Source organism: Neopsephotus bourkii, unplaced genomic scaffold (assembly GCF_033783945.1).
Source record: "Neopsephotus bourkii isolate Nb327-2 ecotype Australia unplaced genomic scaffold, CSIRO-AGI_Nbou_v1 NB_1634, whole genome shotgun sequence".
Classification (NCBI taxonomy): Eukaryota; Metazoa; Chordata; class Aves; order Psittaciformes; family Psittacidae; genus Neopsephotus; species Neopsephotus bourkii.
The window spans coordinates 7,216,560-7,234,404 of NW_026902109.1; the positions used below are offsets into that span (position 1 = coordinate 7,216,560).

Sequence of the window (17,845 nt, forward strand, 5' to 3'; positions counted from 1 at the left end):
GCACGCTGGTTAGGCTGTTTTCATGCAGCCAGCAAATACCCTTCACAATATATGTTTTAACTCTAGAAAGCAGATCCAAGGCTACAAACTTTAACATTTTTCCTCCTTTTATAAGTTATGTAATATATATTTAGAAGAAACACATTATTAACTATTCTGATATCTCTAAACAGCTGGAGTTTTCTGTAGTGCTTTTGCAATTTAATACCAAAAATATTATAGACTCTATGAAAAATCTGTAAAAAATTGCAATTTTGTGTATGGTAAAACAGAACAACTTGTCCCAATTACAGTGTCATCTGTCCCTGCCCTCCCATTAATCCTGACCTGTAAATTCTTGGTTGGCTCCTCATCCATCCTTGGGTGGAGCTCCGTATACTCCAGCTGGTCACTGACATAGAAGGCAACACCCCTTCCTCATCTGTCCTGTCTGTCCTTCCTGAAGAGCATCTGTCCTTCCATTCCAACACTCTAGCCACATCTACATGATGCCAATGAGGTCATAGCCCTGCAGGCATGCACACATCTCTAACTCCTCTTGTTTATTACCCATGCAATGTGTGTTTGCATATTGACGTTTAAGTTGGGCTCCTGATGAAGCTGATTTAAGGGCTGGAGTGGCTGGAATTCCTTTGTGCTGATCTTCAGGTGCTCTCCTGCTGACCTGTGATCCTTCTGCATGCTCTGGGCATCTCTTTTTGGCACTGGCATCAAACTGGTAGGAGTGGGATGGATTGAGGTTCTCCTACCCAGGCAACTTTAGTTTAAAGGCTTCTTGGCAAGCCTGTGACCAAAGATGTTCTTTCCCTTCTCTGACAAATGGACCCCATAGATGACTTCACACCAAAGTAATCAAAATGTGATGACAAGAGATGGAAAAAGCCTATGAGATCTTCTTAGCCATTATCCTGGCAATGCAGAATTGCTCTTTACAATTCCTTTCTTTATTTTTCTAGCTCAGTTTTAAATAGACAAGTGATGGGCTCCCATCATTTTCTTGAAAGTAGAATTCTGTTATGTGCCTGTAATTTAGAGCAAACTTTTTGGTATATTGTGTATTTCTACATAGTTTGTGTTTAATTCTTCTTCATTTTTAAACCTATGAACTAACTGTAGATTTTATTTTTTATTCTATTTTACATACACTGAAAATACATTCTTAAGACTTTCAAACTCACCAGAATAATTCAGATACATTATTGTTCTCTTTTGATTTGGATCTTCATTTGGAGCTCTGCAGCAAATGCTTCTGATAATATCAGGCTTGCTAATGGTCATAGATTTTTATATTAGGAACTGAAAATACATTTCTAACTGTCCAAACTTATTAAAGCATACAACACTGAAATCAATAAAATAGTTTTGTGCTGTCACAGTAAGGTTGAATTAAAAACAGACTTTTGGAAGCTGGGATGTCTGTGGTCCTCTTGGTATGGTAGTCATAAGATGAATGTCACCAACCTAAATAATGCTAAATGGCTCCAAATATGTATTTTAGAAGGGAAAACTTTAAAGTTTCCATTCTGGTCATAGTTAGAATTTTATGTTGCAGAGATTTTGCCTGTCAATAGCTAGATAACTAGCCTCATAAATATGCAATATGTAGTTCCTTCAGGTTTCTAGTCTGGCAGGTAGGCAGGGAGATTTTTTTTATAAATATAAACTTTTATACATTTGATAATTTATTTGTTATTTTAATGTTTTAGGCAACTACTTACATGTTAATCTTCCAATGCTCACTTATGTATTAAGTTGCATTAGGTAGATGCCATGCTTATCTAGGCTACAGGGATGTCTTGATTCAGAGTGATATTTAGCAAGCTATCTGACCCACAGGACACAGACTCAGGGATGGTTTTGTGGTTTGGTTTTGTTTTGTGGGTTTTTTTTTGTGGGTTTTTTTGGTTGGTTTTTTGTGTGTGTGTGTGTGTGTGTGTTTGTTTTTGTCTGTTTGGGGGGTTTTTCCTCCTTTTTTCTTTTTCTTTATTTTGTAAGTACAGGTCATATTATTGATTCCCCAACTCTGGACTTATTGCATGAACCATTTTGATAGGGTTCAGCACTTGCCCTCATCAGAGAAGCTATGCACACGTGTATTATTGCTTTTGCTATTGTCCTGTTGACTTTTATGAGCTTCTGTAGTAGTATGGATCCTGTTCACCTTTCCTAAAGGCTAATGATTAAGTTGTCAAGTTTCTTACATTCTGTTGCAGAACTTCATTATTCTTATTGCTAAAAATGTTCATAGTATCTTACCCAAATCTGTGTTGCTGCAAATTATACTTTTTGCTCCTATTACTATCCATAGTAATACCGGAGAACAGACTTTCTGCATTTTGGCAGGCTTTGATGGACTTGAGGACTGTTGCCATGTTCTATTAGTCATCTTTTCTTTAGGCTAAATGAGGATGTGTTTTACAGACTTCTAACTGTTCTTGTTTTCCAAACATTCATATCTTTCTGGAAACAGAATAGCAGAAGTCGGTCATAGTATACCTGCAGCTTTGCAAATGCTGAATGGAAGATTGTTTTATTGTGCAGGCTGTACTTCTACACTCTATTGTGCTGTTTGTCTTTTGTCCCATATTGAACTTGCAATGTTTTGTACCCTCCAGATTGCTGAAGAGCAGTCTTTACTTGTTGCCTAACCTATTGCAAGTGTGTGTTTTTTTTCTCTTCTTATCATTCTCACTGAAATTCCATTTTCCTTTTGTTGTTTCCCCCTTCTCACCCCTAAACCATTACTCTGGTCGCACCTATCATTTTGATCTGTCTTTAACATGCATATACTTCTTGTAGTTTCCTGTTGTCTGCATTGGTAACAACCTCTTCTATTCCCCAAGTCATTAATGAAAACACTGGAGATAAGCAAAGTCAGGACAGATGCTTGCAGAATATCCGTTTTGACCATGAATGTTAATATCTCATTCTGGAGTTCAGTTATCAGATCTTGGATTAATCTAACAATCTTTTCATCAACATATGTCACTTACCTTACACATAAGAACGTCTAGTACAAGTATTGCTTTTCTTCTGTATAAATACATGTCACCCTTTCATTAAACAAAATTAAATTAATTTTATACAGTTTCCTCTTGACAAAGCCAGTGACTGCAGTTCATCCCATTACCTTCCAGGTAATGACAAATTTCTTGCTACAGAAGTTTTCTTGGACTGGATGTTAACTGGACCAGTGTACAATTTTGTTACCTCCTCTTCTTTCAAGCTTTCTTTCCCCTCCCTGTTCTTTCAAGTTTAGAACCAAGTTTGCCCTTCGACAATCTTGATATCGTACCTATTTCCCAAGTCTCAAAAAGACCCCTCCAAACCCCAAAACAACCCAAAAAGCTATACTGGCAGGAGCTTTGTCTTAAGCTAGTGTAATTCAAGTGTCCCAGCATGAACTGCATGGAGTTCACCTCGTTGTTATGTACCTATTTTTGTGCACTTTAAGCTCTTCCATGTCTATTCTAGGATCACAATTCTTGTATTTTCCTATCTTGTCCTCTGTGTAATATTGAGTATTTCAATTTTAGGTTCATCAGATATTTCAAGTAGAATTTATACTACCTTTAGAAAAGAAACAAGGTATAATTTTCCAAATAGAACTTCCATGTAACCTTTCTCCGTCAGAGCACCTCCGCAATCTATTGTAAAATAAAACAAAACACAAGAACTGAAAGATGGGGGGGAGAAAAAGTAAAAAGCACCCTTATTTCTTTGTAGGTTTGCACCCAGTCATATGGGTTTGCCTGGTTTTGGGGCAAAAAAGTGGGAGCTGGGGGAGGCAGGCAAATGAGCAAGATTGCAGCGCTGACTGGTATTTGTCTTTACTAAGTGTGTATGAATATGCATGTCCAAAGCTATTTATTACTAACCACAGATTCAGAAAAGCATTCAGCATTGTTTTGCAAAGAAGAGGGATTTCAGAGTTAAAGCAATAAATTCTTCACATCTCCAGCTGACAAATTTTTCCTAGAAATTTAGTGTCTGAAATAGGACACAGTGTTCCAGCTAAGACCCAGGCAAAATCATGTAGGAGAGGGAGTGACTTCTTTCCTGTGTCTTCAAGGCTGCTACTTCTGGTTTTACATCCCCAGTATGATATTTGTCTTCTGTTAACTTATGTTACGTTTGCCATACAATACAAACAAAACAAGCCCCCTCCAACATCATTATCTCCAATTCAGTTGCCCCTTTCTGAAGCAGGAGTGATACTTTCCTCCTCACACCATGTACACTGTGTATTTAGCTTACTAACAGATTAGGGCAGGAATTGCCTCTTACTGTGTTCTTCTGAATTGGGCACTAATATTACTTGGGTTTTGAGGAATCACATCGATGTACCTATTCTGTGATAATTATAATTATTATGCAGGTGAGTGTTTTTTTTGACTCTTGCCAGGCCAAGAAAGAACTTGGCCTCCTGTGGACATTAATAGCTTTATGGGAAATTTATGCATTAAGAACATTTCTGAATCTTTGTTGTGGCAGTGAATTTTTTTTGCTTTTGACCAGCCTCTGGTAGTGATCTTTCTTGCGCCAAGGATTTGTTCCAGCAGAATTTTAACCCTGAAATTGTGATAGCTGGACTTCCTTCCCCAACTAAATAATATATAAAATGAGTGATTTATGATATTGGTTGTTATTTTCAGAAAACTGAATATTTTCACATGCCATTGTTTTAAGTGTAGACTTGTACATAAATTTACTGACGGAAAGTGAGAGAAGCATCATCTGAAAGCTATGCATTTGATAACCTTCTGCCTCTTGTCATTGATTGCTAATGATCCTGCTTTTTACATTTTTTTTTCTATAAAAGTCAATTCATTGCTGCATGGATTGTGCAGAACACATTGCTGAAATCTTACTCAGGCAGTATGTTGAGATTTTAATGATTCCCTGACTTAATTATGAAGAGCATCCTCTGGGAATGAGACAAAGATGGTCATTTGAACATAGGAAAAGGAATAATGAATAATTAAGGAGTCTAATTAAATGAGTTTCTTATGCTGGAGTAGATTGGGGAATTTTTTTTTTTATTTTTTTTTTAATTTTAAACATCTCCTTAATAAATTGTGTGTATATTGGTAGGAACTGAGGCCTTCACTGAAAATTCTGCACTTCGACTTGCTAAAATGGGAAGTCTGCAATTTAAGACAGTTAGTAAATATGTCCTCTGTGCTTGTCAAGCGAGCCCAGGTCCAGCATCTGAATGTGGCACTGAACAGGGAAGGAACCAAAACTGCAGCTCTCTTTGCCTCAGCACACATACCTGTTTTCCTTGTCTCAGGAATATTGCAAGTTAGTAGTGGATTTTTGTGTATGAAAATAGTTCAGAGAAATTAAAAATTAGCTGTCACACAAAACAAGCCAAGGAACCATTTTTCTTCCTTGTACTTTCTGTATTTTTGTACCACAGAAATTCAGCAAAAAATTATACAGTTGAAAGTCTCAGGGCAACTGGGGAATGCTGGAAACTTCAAAGAAAGCCTTTTCTATGACCTTTGCAGATGGGTCCTTTGTTATTCAGCAACTTTTTATTTCAAAACAAAACAACAAGTAAGCTGCGCTTGATGTGCAGAGCTTGGCAACAGGAAAATATATGGGCACCAGGTCACTTAGGGCAGCTCCCTGCTGTTGAAGGCGGGTGAGGGAAATAACCCATTTCATAAGGCAGTCAAGTGCTGCCTTTGTCCAAAGTTGCACATATTTTTCCTTTTGTGGCTGTCATGGTAGGGCAAGTAAAATAATATTCTCATGGTCATAGTATCTTCCTAAGGCAGAGAGGCTTACTAGCCCTGGATATACATTGTGCAATGATTTATGTAGAGGCTTACTTAGTCAAACTGTTTTAGCCTAAAGTATATATTTTTGACTGAAGCCTTTTTAACAAAAACCAATGGACTCTAATTAAAGGGTATTGGAAAATTAGATATATTAATTATGGGCAAAGGTGTTACATCTATTTGTGACTGTTAGTCCCACCACACTCTTTGTTCAGCAGCTTCATTTCTTTAAGCACATTCGCTTATTGGCACCTTTGCAGGTATTGCAGTTCTGCAGTGGTATGGCTATGTAAAGTTTTTACTATTGTGAGATTGCTAGTGCTCCAAAAAAGGGACAGCAAGCAGGGACTTGATGCCGAGTAACTTGAAATACCACAAAGACATTTCCTGCTGCTGGTTTGGGTTATTTTTAAACCACTCTGAGACAGGGAGTTTTCCATCTGAGATGAGCAGGGAATAATCTCTTATGTTTCTTTGGGGACTGGATGACCTGACAGAGACACTTCTGAAAGCCACACTGGACTCCCTTGATGTCTGCTTTCATTATGTTGAAGGAAACCCCTCCGCAGGCTCGTTGTTCACTGGATGTATTAGCAAATTGGCTACTGCTTTCATGTGTTGAAGCAGAAGTTAACAGATGCAGCAGCAATTAATTGTCCACTCAGGGTGAAGTTTGTAGCTGAACCATAAAATCCTGATGAATGGAGCTCACCAGGCAGGGACAGATCCCATCATATCACAGGCAGTGTTCAAATTATGTGTGCGGAAGTGCAAAACTGATACAAAGCCTACTTTTGCACTTAATCCTATATGCTGGGATAGACTTTCCTGGTTGTGTTGGTGTAATCTGTAGAGGCATCTAGCAATTCCCAATCAAAACTCTCAGTTTGGTGCCGTGTAGCACCATGCTACTTCCTAGTGCCCCCGATATACTGGGGTGTGCAGTAGTAAAACTAGGAGAGCGTGGTGGGATACATAGAGAGTATGAAACTACGAACCTGAGGAATGTTCACCTACTGAATTTATGGTTTCAGAACATTACTAAGTAGTTCCAAACCAGTTTTGGGAATATGTCACTAATTATGACCCAATGTCAGTCCTGACTATAACTTCCACCCATTAACATAATTGAAACCAATTTAGTACCATCTCATAGAGTGGTCTTTGTCAGCATCCCTGAGACACCAATACTATATATGTGAATTTCAGCCCTGGTTGTAGTCTGTTATTTGAATTGCAGAGAAAAATATAGAAAAGCTTTTTCTAAAAGTACGTGCTTGTATAATATCAGTCATTCCCATTAGGCATAGTTTTTTAGCAATGTTATTCTTGGTGGAGGAAGAATAAAAAGAATGTTTTTTGAGTGTTTGCTCAGCAACAATTTAGGGATTGTGTATCTTACTCTTACCATGTTCCTTGCATCAGACTCCTCAGCAATTCCATCCGCAAACCCACTCAAAATCTATCTTCCAATTAGTGTCCCTCTATAAATAATATACACCAGTATCCTTTTCTTAGTTTGTTATGAGTCATAGATGAAACTCTTTACACCATCTTTGCAGAACAGTTAACTTGTCACTCTTAGCTCCCTTTCTTTCTGTATAGGCCTCAGACAAAATTATCCTGTTTTGAAAGTCTGAGATAATAATCTCCAGGTCCCTGGTCCTGTGCAGTCTTCTATAGTCACACTTTCTCATCTGCTGGTGCATAAACACATTGCTTCCCTCTCCCAGTTTGCAGGCAGAGTTACCATGCCTCTGTGGCCTGGGGAAGCTGAAGATTTATTGTCCCACTTTTTTCTGCCTCTGGGGCCACGGGTTAAGTGAGCCTTGAGTCAGCTTTTGAACTGTCCCTATTTACAACTTAGGTCTTAAAGGAAAACTGAAATCAGTGGCTTTCTTTAAATGTTATGCCTCAAACTGGAAGTTAGTGATGAATTCACAGACACATCAGCCATACTTGTTTTGGAAGTATGCTGTACTGCAGAAGGTTTAACTTCATCAGTTAAGACAAAATTTGTCATCCCTACATAGAGGGATAGTAATCTTGCAGTTAATTCTGAAAGCTTGAATGTGACTGCTGCTTGGAACTCAGAAGGCAGGTGATTCGTCTGGAGAGCACGTAGTGAAAACCAAATTCCATGACTGTTTTCTGTGTGGATGTTTGAGGGGGAGTGTGAGTGAGTTTTTTTGGGGGTGGGTTGTTTCACTCAGGTTGTGGTTTGGTTTTTGGTTTGGTTTGGTTTTTCTGTTTGTTTCCACAATTACAAATGCTACCATTTTTGTTTAAATTCCCAGTGAGGGCAGCAAGATAATTTAAAAAGTAGTAACCGTCTTCATGGGACAGTACAAATGCGCTCAGCTTCAAATATCTGGCTGGGAATTTGTGTCCTTTCCAAAGCTTTGTTTTAAGCTGTTGTGCCCTAAATAAGTCAAATCAGAAATGAAGCATAACTCAACAAAATTCCAAAGTTTACGTAGGAAGTTCAAAGACTGGATAAGCACTGTAGAAGTGGTCTATAAAATGCAGTGTAGGTATTTCCCTTCTGTCTGTGTAGTGCCTGCATCTCTTTCTGACTCTCAGCTTTCCTCAGAGTTTGTCTGGGATTATTATTGCCAAAGCTAGAAGAGCAGGTGGGGGGAACTGGGGGAAGGGGGGAGGGGAAAGAGAGGATGCTACCTCAGTGCAACAAAACAGGCAAAACAAGCCCTACATTTCTTATTTTCCATTCATTTGCTGCTTAGGGACCGTATTTTCTGCATGTTTGGAGATGGGACCATCCTGCCCTGACATCAGATGTGTGAAAATGAGACAAAAGTAAAACTAGATGCTAAGTAAGCTTTTAATGTTGTTCACTCAATTTTGGTTTTCGTTTGTTATTTGAGACACAAGGCCCGCTAGTCCAACACGCGAGCAGACAGCTCTTAAGAGATTCCTTTGAAGGGTTCTTTTGTGGGTGCACTGACTTTCACATAGCTTTTTTTTGTTGGTTGGTTGTTTAACCAAAGTCTCAAAGTGTTATTTTCATAAATTGGTAAATTGATATTGCCCTTATCTCTAGTATGTCATGTTCTTCTTTCTTCTCTTTTCACTTCCACCACTTTTATCAGCAAAATAATCCACACCAGGGCTATATTGGCAGAAAGATAGACTCCCATCCCCTTTAATCATTTGTTCTACATCAGATAAATCAGAAATTAAGTGTAACCTAACAAGAATTAGCTCTATTTTTCTTCATGTGTTTTTCTTTCCTTTGTTCTCTGCTATTTCTGTTCTACCTATAATGCTTCTTTTTACCTTTGGGAAAATGTAAAGATACTTTGTTTACCAGTAAGAGTTGTCATAGTGACCTATTAGCATGGTGTGTGATTATAGGCCTTTTCTGATCCATAGTGATCCGGTGTAAGTATTGAACATTTCTATGGTGTCCCATCTTCCCTAAAAGAGCTTAGGTTTCCATAGATCCCTTTTTTTGGCATATTCTTAGAAAACCCATATTTTCATGATTGTCTCAACCTTTTTTTTTTTTTTCTTGTGCTGTATAATTATTTAAAAAAAAAAAAGAAAAAAGTAAAAGTGGTGGTACTGTCTGTGCTCCATAAACTGCTGACTAACTGATAAATTAACTCCAATAATTAGATCACTTTTTTACCCCCTGTAACTTGTGGTTTTTCAAGATCTGTCTCAATGTTTGTGCTAATGCCATTTTGCTGTCTGTCAAGAATTTAGGTTTAAGTGGGACTAGGAGTTTATACTAAACCAAATGACACACTTCGCTTTCAAGTTTATAAGATCTCTTCCCAGCCATTACTAGAACTTCATGAGTAGATGAAGCTAAGTAGACATTATCTTTGCACTAATAGAACGTGTAAATTTCCCATTGTTCAAGTAAGATACAGTTTATACTTCTTTATCAGGACCCAATGGATTGTGCTGAAACACTCATTGGCATTTCATTAGCTTTGTAATTAAGGGTGAAATCAAATAGCTTAATTATTTTCCTGAAGTCTGAAAAGTAGCCCTTAATGAAGTTTTCCAGTACCTGATTGCCTTGATTCTATGATTCTGTGAAGTGAGTTATGACACCTCTGGCATGAAAACCTTCACACTTCATCCAGCTTTCATAGAATCATAGAATAGTTGGGGTTGGAAAGTACCTTAAGATCATCAAGTTCCAACCCCCCTTCCATGAGCAGGGACACCTCACACTAAACCATATCACCCAAGGCCTCGTCCAACCTGGCCTTGAACACTGCCAGGGATGGAGCATTCACAACCTCCATGGGCAACCCATTCCAGTGCCTCACCACCCTAACAGGAAAGAATTTCCTCCTTATATCCAATCTAAACCTCCCCTGTTTACGTTTTAACCCATTACCCCTTGTCCTATCACTACAGTCCCTAATGAAGAGTCCATCCCCAGCATCCCTATAGGCCCCCTTCAGGTTTTCATCTGGCAGTGCCCTATCACCTTCCAGTGAATGATGCCAGTTCATCATTTCCCCAAAAGCAGAGGTTGTATGTACACAGTCTCCTTGCCACAGGCATCTGAGTCTTTTAATCACACCCTTTTTGTAACCTCTTCTGTTTGAGACTGTTTCAGCCTGCAAGCTACACTGCAAGCTACAAACTATCCTGAGTTAGTATTGCTCCAACTATAAAGGACGTTTTGGGGAGTTTTTGGTTGTTTTTTTTTTTTTTTGGCTGTTGCTTTACTAAGACAGATTTTCTCAAAATCCTAGCTTGAAAAGGAATTTTTTTTTTCTTCATGAAATATAGTTCACAAGGAGTTTGGACTCTGCAGTTCAAGTGGGATTTGTAGTCCACATCATAAAAACATCTAAATGTTAGGTCCAGTTAGTTACTTGGGATGGAGTAGCCTTGGCTGACAGATAAAATCCTTGCAGTTATGTACATCTCAAGGGATTGGGCGAGTTCACTTATCCTCATTTGTTAGAATTATTCTCATTAATAAAACTTGTTCTGCTTTATACTTGCATAGAATATGGCCTATGCATAAGGTGGTATTAGGGCTTTTAAGATGCATAAGTGAATATTGCTTTTTGTGCTAACATTTTAAAAAGTATGCTTCAAGTGTTTTAAACATATACCAGTTTATAATTCATTATTTGTGTTTCCATCTAATGAGGTTATTTAGGCATAAATTACAGGCTAATATGGCTAAAAGGTTTAGCTAGCAAGCAGTGAATGATAGCAGCATTCACTGCACTTGTGGCTCAATTAAGAAGTTGGTTTCCTAAGGCAAGGGCTCATGGGTCTTCCAAATACAGATGGAGATGTGCTGGGGATCCTCTTTCAAAAGAAAACTATTGATTTATTTTTTTTTTTAACCCTTTTCCAGTTCTGGTCCTGCTGTATTTTCTAAGCGCTTCCCTCCTAATAACTGGGTTCTGTCAGACAGGGAAACCAATGTCAACTTTATTTTGCAGAGAAAGAACTAAGCTTCAGACAGGATAACTTCCAAGGTCATGCAGGCAGCTTCTGAGCTAGAAAGTGAAAAGTGAAGCCCTGGGTGCTTTTTCTTTGCTTTTTTTTTCAGATAGGCATGAGGCAGTCTTCTATTTCCTGCTGAAACGGGATAGTTTCTCCACCACCCTCCTTGAGATACCTTCCCCAGCCCTCTAAAGTCAGCAGCTTTGCCCAGTTTCCCTCTCCAGGAGTGCTTCTATAGTGCAGTAGTCTTCTCACTGCTGCCCTGTGCTTCACTGAAGAGCTGGGCCAAATTCCAGATACCTGCCTGAATGTGGCCTTTCACTGCTTGCAGTTATCCCCTATAGTTGAAAGCATGCTCTGAGCATCATTCAGGTGTAGTCTTTGCATCTTTAAAAGCAGAAATATGTTTATTCAAGCTTCTGTAGCACATAAGGAAGTGGGAATTTGGTGCTGCTTTGTTCAAAACTAGGTATTGGCCAAGTACAACATTATTCTGTCCACAGCTTTACAAAGGCAGAACTATGCGAGTCTTCTGAAATCTTTCAGATGTGGAGGAAGAGTAGGGAGAGCTATATGATGGTGTGTAGGTACAGGGCGTTTTGGATACAGACAAGAACCTGTGATTTTACTGCATCGGAAAGAAAGGTCCCTAAGGTCACATAACTGTGGTCTCCATCCTTGTGCATTTCTTAAAAGTCATTCCAGAAGAAGCAACTTTTTAAACCTAGTTTGTTAGCCCATGAACAGTGGACAAACAGTGCACTGTGTTCTGCCTTTTGGATAACATACAGAGTGTTCAAAGTAATTTCTGTTTTGGAGATTTAAAATGTTATTTTACTTTTAGCTATGTTACATGGAAACTAAAGCGATGGAGGCATGTCACTTACTGGACTTCAACAACCTGTTTTTTATGCTACACTCTAAAGATTCAATATGATTTGGCTAATTGCATTTCAAATTTGAATTTTATTTTTACAGCAAAATCTGTTTTGTTTTGGGGTTGGGTTTTTTTCTGTCTGTAAAGAAACACTAGTGTCCTGTAAAATACACTGGTTTCATTTGTGAAGACTTTTGGTTACTATCTGAAAGAAACCAGACTGCTAATCTTCATTACTGCAAAGTATACTACTAGGAATACTGGGAAAGGTTAAAAACAGCAGTCTAGAGGCAAGCTGGTGGTTGTTCATACTTGTGTAGAAAAAATATGGTTCCTTATTTACTAGATACTTGGTTTGTGTTCATCCTAGTAAAAGATCCTCCTGCAGGCCTTAATACTGCTGCTATTTTACCTCCCATAATGAATATTCAAAAGCTGCAGTCATTGAGGACTCAGGTGGCAAAAATAGTAAGATGATTGAAGCAAGCCTTGATATAAAAGCCTAAAAGTATATTTCCAACTACATGTAAATAGCGCTGATTTCCCTTTCTGACCACGTAAAAGAACGGTGCCAGGAAATCTCAAATCTCCAATGAATTAAATGCCTGTTTCTCACACTAGGATGATTGCATCTTTCTTTCTGTATGATGTGTTGTAATAAGTATGTTTAAAACAAAGGGGGGGGGGGGAGAAGACAACAGGGCTTTCTGTAATCCTCTCTCACATAATGTATTGGACTTGAAAAATGAGTATAAAGGGCACACTGTTAAGATATGGCAATGCATGCATTGTTTTCTACATAATGCAGTCAGGGTCTCTGTGGTAAGAAGAAATTTTTATTTTATTTTTTGTCACCATCAGCAGTTAACCTAAAGTAGGAGCTGCTCCATTTCATTATAGGTTAAATAGCTTACTATACAAAACCGGCTGAGAAATGTGCATCATTAACACTGCATTTTTCAGTAGGTTTTAAAAACATGCTTTAGGATTAGTGAAGAGAATACAATACAGCATATGTTATTGTTCTGGATTTTTTTTAATAGAAAGCGCTCCTTTTCAGCATTCCCCCTTCAGTGGAGTCACTTAGACACTTCCAGCTGGTGGCAGGGGATACAGCCATAATACAGCTTTCTCTGTCCCAGCTGTCTTTTTCATTACAGTAAATGCATTACGATGGCTGCACTGTTTTGTAAAGGTTCAGGTACAAAAAGGTATAGGAAGAAATCTGCAACTATGTATTTTTGTAGTGACTGCAAGCTTCTGTGAGATCTCTGAATCCTGAATGTGTTCCTGGCTCTGGTCACAGACTTCCTTCCATTTGCTGTAAGGGCTGGCTAAAGGTGCCCGAGGAAATCACCTTTTACAAGGGAGCATTGTTGTAAAGGATTTTTAATGCATTATGGCTCACGCAGCATCACAGTTAAAGAAAAACAAGGAATTAGAAATTAATGCTGCTGAGGAAGAAAATGAGAAAAAAAGAAAACACAGGAAAAGATCCCGGGATCGGAAGAAAAAGGTATCTAGATCTGTGCCAAATTCTGACAGGGGTTCTTTTGTTTTAATTTTCTTACCTTGTAATTGAAGTATCAGGGCTTGTTCTTGCAGGTAACTTGGTAGCTGTTGGACTAATTTGTTAATGTTGTAAAATAGCATTTATAACCATGGCTGTAGGGTTTGCAGAGCAATTGAATGTTTAATTGGATATTAGTTGATTGCAGTGATGATGCAGAAGGTGTACATTTGTTTCCCAGATAAATCACTTGTGTTACTGTGATATGCAAACTGTCTGTGAGTTGAAAATAGTTTGTAGCCATGATGTGAGGTTAAATCTGAGCTTTTTCCTAGGTTTAAGAGCATAATAGTTTAGTCTTACATACATGTACTTAAAAGGGATGTGTGTGGAGGCAGATTTTTTTTTTCTTTGTGTTGGGACTGTGTCGCATGTTTGGCTTCTGAGACATCCATTTTTGGGATAATGTCACAGAAATAAGGTGGTTTGATATTTCTCTTTTTTTTCTAAACTTGAGCTGTTTTACAGAATTAAGCTGTAACGGTCTGTTATTAGCAACTTTCTTTTGTTAGGGAGGTATGTGACTGAGATCACAGAGCCTGGTTTTCTCTGCTGTAGATTTGTCTTAGCTGTAGAAAATCCTCCAGCTAACTAAGATCTGAAAAATTCAGCAGGCACTGCATTGCTCATTGTTCAGGTCAGGGAGCCTCTGTGTGATTCCAGCCTTACAGTTTCTCTCTCTAAGGTATGAAGCAAAATAGTTATAGTTTGTGGCATAATGACAGATAAAGAGGCCAGCCACTTTGGCAGCCCTGTGTATATGTCCTTAAAAATGACACCTTGTACTCTGCTCCATAGAAATAAGGCACTGCCATGGTTCCTTGTCTTTGGCTGTATTTTATTATGATTTTTCAAGAACACATCAAGAAGCTGATTATCTTAGTGGAAACCTGGGCAGGTAGTATTTCTGTGTGCCTTTGTGAAATCCCCCTAAGGGGGCACTGGATAATCTTCACATGCTCAGAGAAGTGGTGCATGTGCTTCTTAAATGACATGTAGATTTCCTCTAACATATGTGCATCTTTTGGCTGGGTAAGAGTCAGCATTCCTCTGCCCTTTTCTCTTTTTTCTCTGCCACGGCAGTACTATACATAATGAAAAGCACTGAGAAACCCACTGCCTTCTGTTCTAGTGAGCACGTTAGGAGACTGTTTAGATGGCTGCAGTGAATGTACTGCAGCATGTTAACTGTAGGTATTTTTTCCATGTGAATGTATACATACAGACTTCTGAATCATCTGCCAATATAAAGGAAAGTGTGAAAATAAGATTCTGTCTTTGGGGCCAATTTTGAGGTGTTGCTGTTTAAAACTTGCCTGAATTAGTAACATTTTTTCTTGTTTGCTGTTTCGGGTAAGTGCAGGTCTGTAATGCAGCTATCAGGGTGGGATTTTTCCTCCCCAGCAGTCAAGAATTTTAGGAGCTGGCCTGTCAACCCGTATTTACTTATGACTTGTGAGCTAAAATGTATAGTCTCTCAGTTAACTCTACTCATGATGCAGAGAGACCACGTTGTACTTAATGTACTTAAAGTTTAACAATAGTATGCCCAGCCATATCCATATACTGTCTTTGTGTGAGGGTGCTTTCTCACAGTTTGTCATTAAAACAGTATAGAAGGGATGTGGCAGTGAGAGGCTCTTGATTCAGTGAGGTGAGACGATTGCTTTGTGGACAAAAATGCTTTATTGTTTATGTGACACTGTGCTGTAGAAATGAAATCTCTTAGCAACCGGAGTGGCACATGGAGAAATACCAGCCTATTAATCTCAAATGTGTAGATTTTTTCCAGTGTTTTATTTCTGCATCTTAAGAATGAGATAAAATAGAGAGCTTTATGCTCCACCAGAGGCTTTTTTGGGGGCTCCCCCATGCCCAACCCCTTCATGTCACACTATAATTTCGTAGCTTATTGCAGTTTCTGTCTGGGTTTCCTTAGGACTTTGCAGATTCAGGGCATGTAGTGGCTCTCTTTACTAGGAGAATTATGGCTAAAGCAGCGATTTGTCCTGTAATTTATACATTTAGGCATCAGTCTTATAGCAAAGACATGGTTTTGCCACCCAGTACATAAGACATAGGAAGTCCGATAATTTTGGTTTGACATTTTGTACTTTCCTGACTATTTAAAACATTTTCCCCCCAATTTTTCCACTATGAGTTGTGAGTCACTTCTTGTTCCTCTGCACCACCCACAAGCAAGCAGTACTCAGGGTTTTTTTTGTTGATCACATGATACTGCACAAAGCTAACCCTTTGCTTAAGCAGTATACAGAAATATCCTTTAGGGTCTTCCAATCACATTGGAACAACAGAGTGCTAATGTTTCTGAATAATTTATTCAGCAAGGAGACCAAGGCAGCCAATGGTTACAAAGTAAGGCTGGTGGGAGCACCCAGTGTCCTAGACTTCATGATACCAGCAGCAGTCATGCTGATTTATGTTCCTATTTAGTTTGCGGATTGCAGTCTGAAGGTAATATTTCACTGGTTTTGACTGATTAAGCAATTCACAGTGTAATAATGTTTCTGTTAAGGCTTGCTTCAATACTTGTACGAGAGAAATGACCTTTTTAAAGATACACACAAAACAAAGCTCTCTATTATATGTAATTCCATTTAATTTCAAGGTGAGATATTATCACACAGCTCTGTAGAGACACTGTGCTTCTGTGCCCTCTGGGCCCACCGCACTCTTTCTCTTTGCCTGAATTCAGGGCATTTCTGAAGGTTCAGAGCTTACTTAGTTTAACTCATGCAAGAGAAAGGGATGGGGCCAGCAAGTGAACAGAGTACAATGAAGGGTCTGCACTATACAAGTTTCCCATTAATTTTGTTCAAGTTTATGTTACAGCTTTGAGGAGTTCTGCCTCTGGACAGTTGTGCAGTGTCCTACACTGCTCTGAGTACACCCAAGGGCAGATCTAAGCCTTAAATGGTACCGTAGAAAAATCCAAGTCACCCTTAATAATAAGTGAGTGATAGGATGGCTTACTTGATTCTTCAGAGTGCAGCTCTGTCATGCACAGTTCAGTTTGTGAAAACTAGAAAATTTTTGTCCTGTAACAATGCCAGGGAAAAAAATTAGTTGCTTAGTTGGTGCTGATCCTAAAATAAAGGTGAAATCTCAGAATTATTTTTTCCGTGTCCTCTGTTCAGTACATAGTAGAAGAGAACGGCAGGTCTTGGCACATACTCAATGATTTATGTTGCATACAATATTCAGTAGGACTGAAGTGGTTTCCTTGCATGTAGTGCTCAGGAGCTAGCATGTTCTTTGGGAACACAGAATAGCTTGGGTATAATGCAAAACCTGGCTGCTGCCACAGGAATAGCTTGGGTATAATGCAAAACCTGGCTGCTGCTATCTCTGAGATGATAAAGGCTGTTGCTGTCACATCTGCTGCTGCTGCAAACTTGTGAGCAGCAGGTAAAATAATGGATGCCAGTGCTGCAAATCCTGGTAATTTCATCATAAGCCTCACATAAGGCTTTAGTTAACTTTCAGGTATGCTGGAAAAAAATGCTCTGCAATTTCCTAATAGGCATAATTGAAATGCTGTGTCAGGGGTGATCAAGCTGTAGGTGTGTGGCTGTTCAGATGGCTTTGAGGAGTTTGTGCATCATCTGGGCTGGGCTCTGCGTCCAGCTGCAAGGGCCTATGGGAGATGGCTTGGACTGCCCAAGTTATCAGAGCTGGAAACACCTCCCAGGGGCAGCAGGACCCCAGGGGAGCATCACCATATCCTAGTTGGGAGGCTCCCACTGTTTCCTTTCACCTAAGCTCTCTTGGGGCTGTCAAATGTTTTATGGGTCTCAGTCAGCTGTGTCAAGGTTTCAGTAAAAGTCTCATAAGGTTGAAAAAATTCACCATTTGCACCTACACAATTAACTTGAGAAAAGCATTGCGCGCTGACCAGCCTCAGTTCGAGTGGTTTCTTCACTTGGCTTATAGTGATAAGCAGGTTGAAGGAGAACAGGGATAATTATTTCTCTGACAGGCACATGTTCCTACAGTGAATTGTCGTCCTGTGGTTTTACAAAGCAGTGCAGGTTGGAATTGGTGAAGCTTTCACATGCAAACTATACCACTTATCAAATTAAAACTTGAAATGTGAGCTTCAAGGCCTTTAACTCTGATAATATGTACAAATCC

The 17,845-nt window shown here is 39.0% G+C and overlaps 1 protein-coding gene across 11 annotated transcripts in view; it reads left to right on the forward strand.

Annotated features, from left to right (window-relative positions):
* Nucleotides 1–17,845, forward strand: part of ANK3 (ankyrin 3) — a 382,424-nt gene that overhangs the window by 158,407 nt on the left and 206,172 nt on the right. For 10 of the 11 annotated variants that reach the window (XM_061374053.1, XM_061374054.1, XM_061374056.1 and 7 more), the window contains exon 1: nt 13,199–13,636. The exons of the other annotated variant lie outside the window; for it this stretch is intronic. In XM_061374053.1, the coding sequence (XP_061230037.1) occupies nt 13,520–13,636 (117 nt within the window). In that variant the 5' untranslated portion in view covers nt 13,199–13,519. Of the gene's footprint in view, nt 1–13,198; nt 13,637–17,845 lie in introns of those variants that run through there. 11 annotated transcript variants of the gene reach the window in all.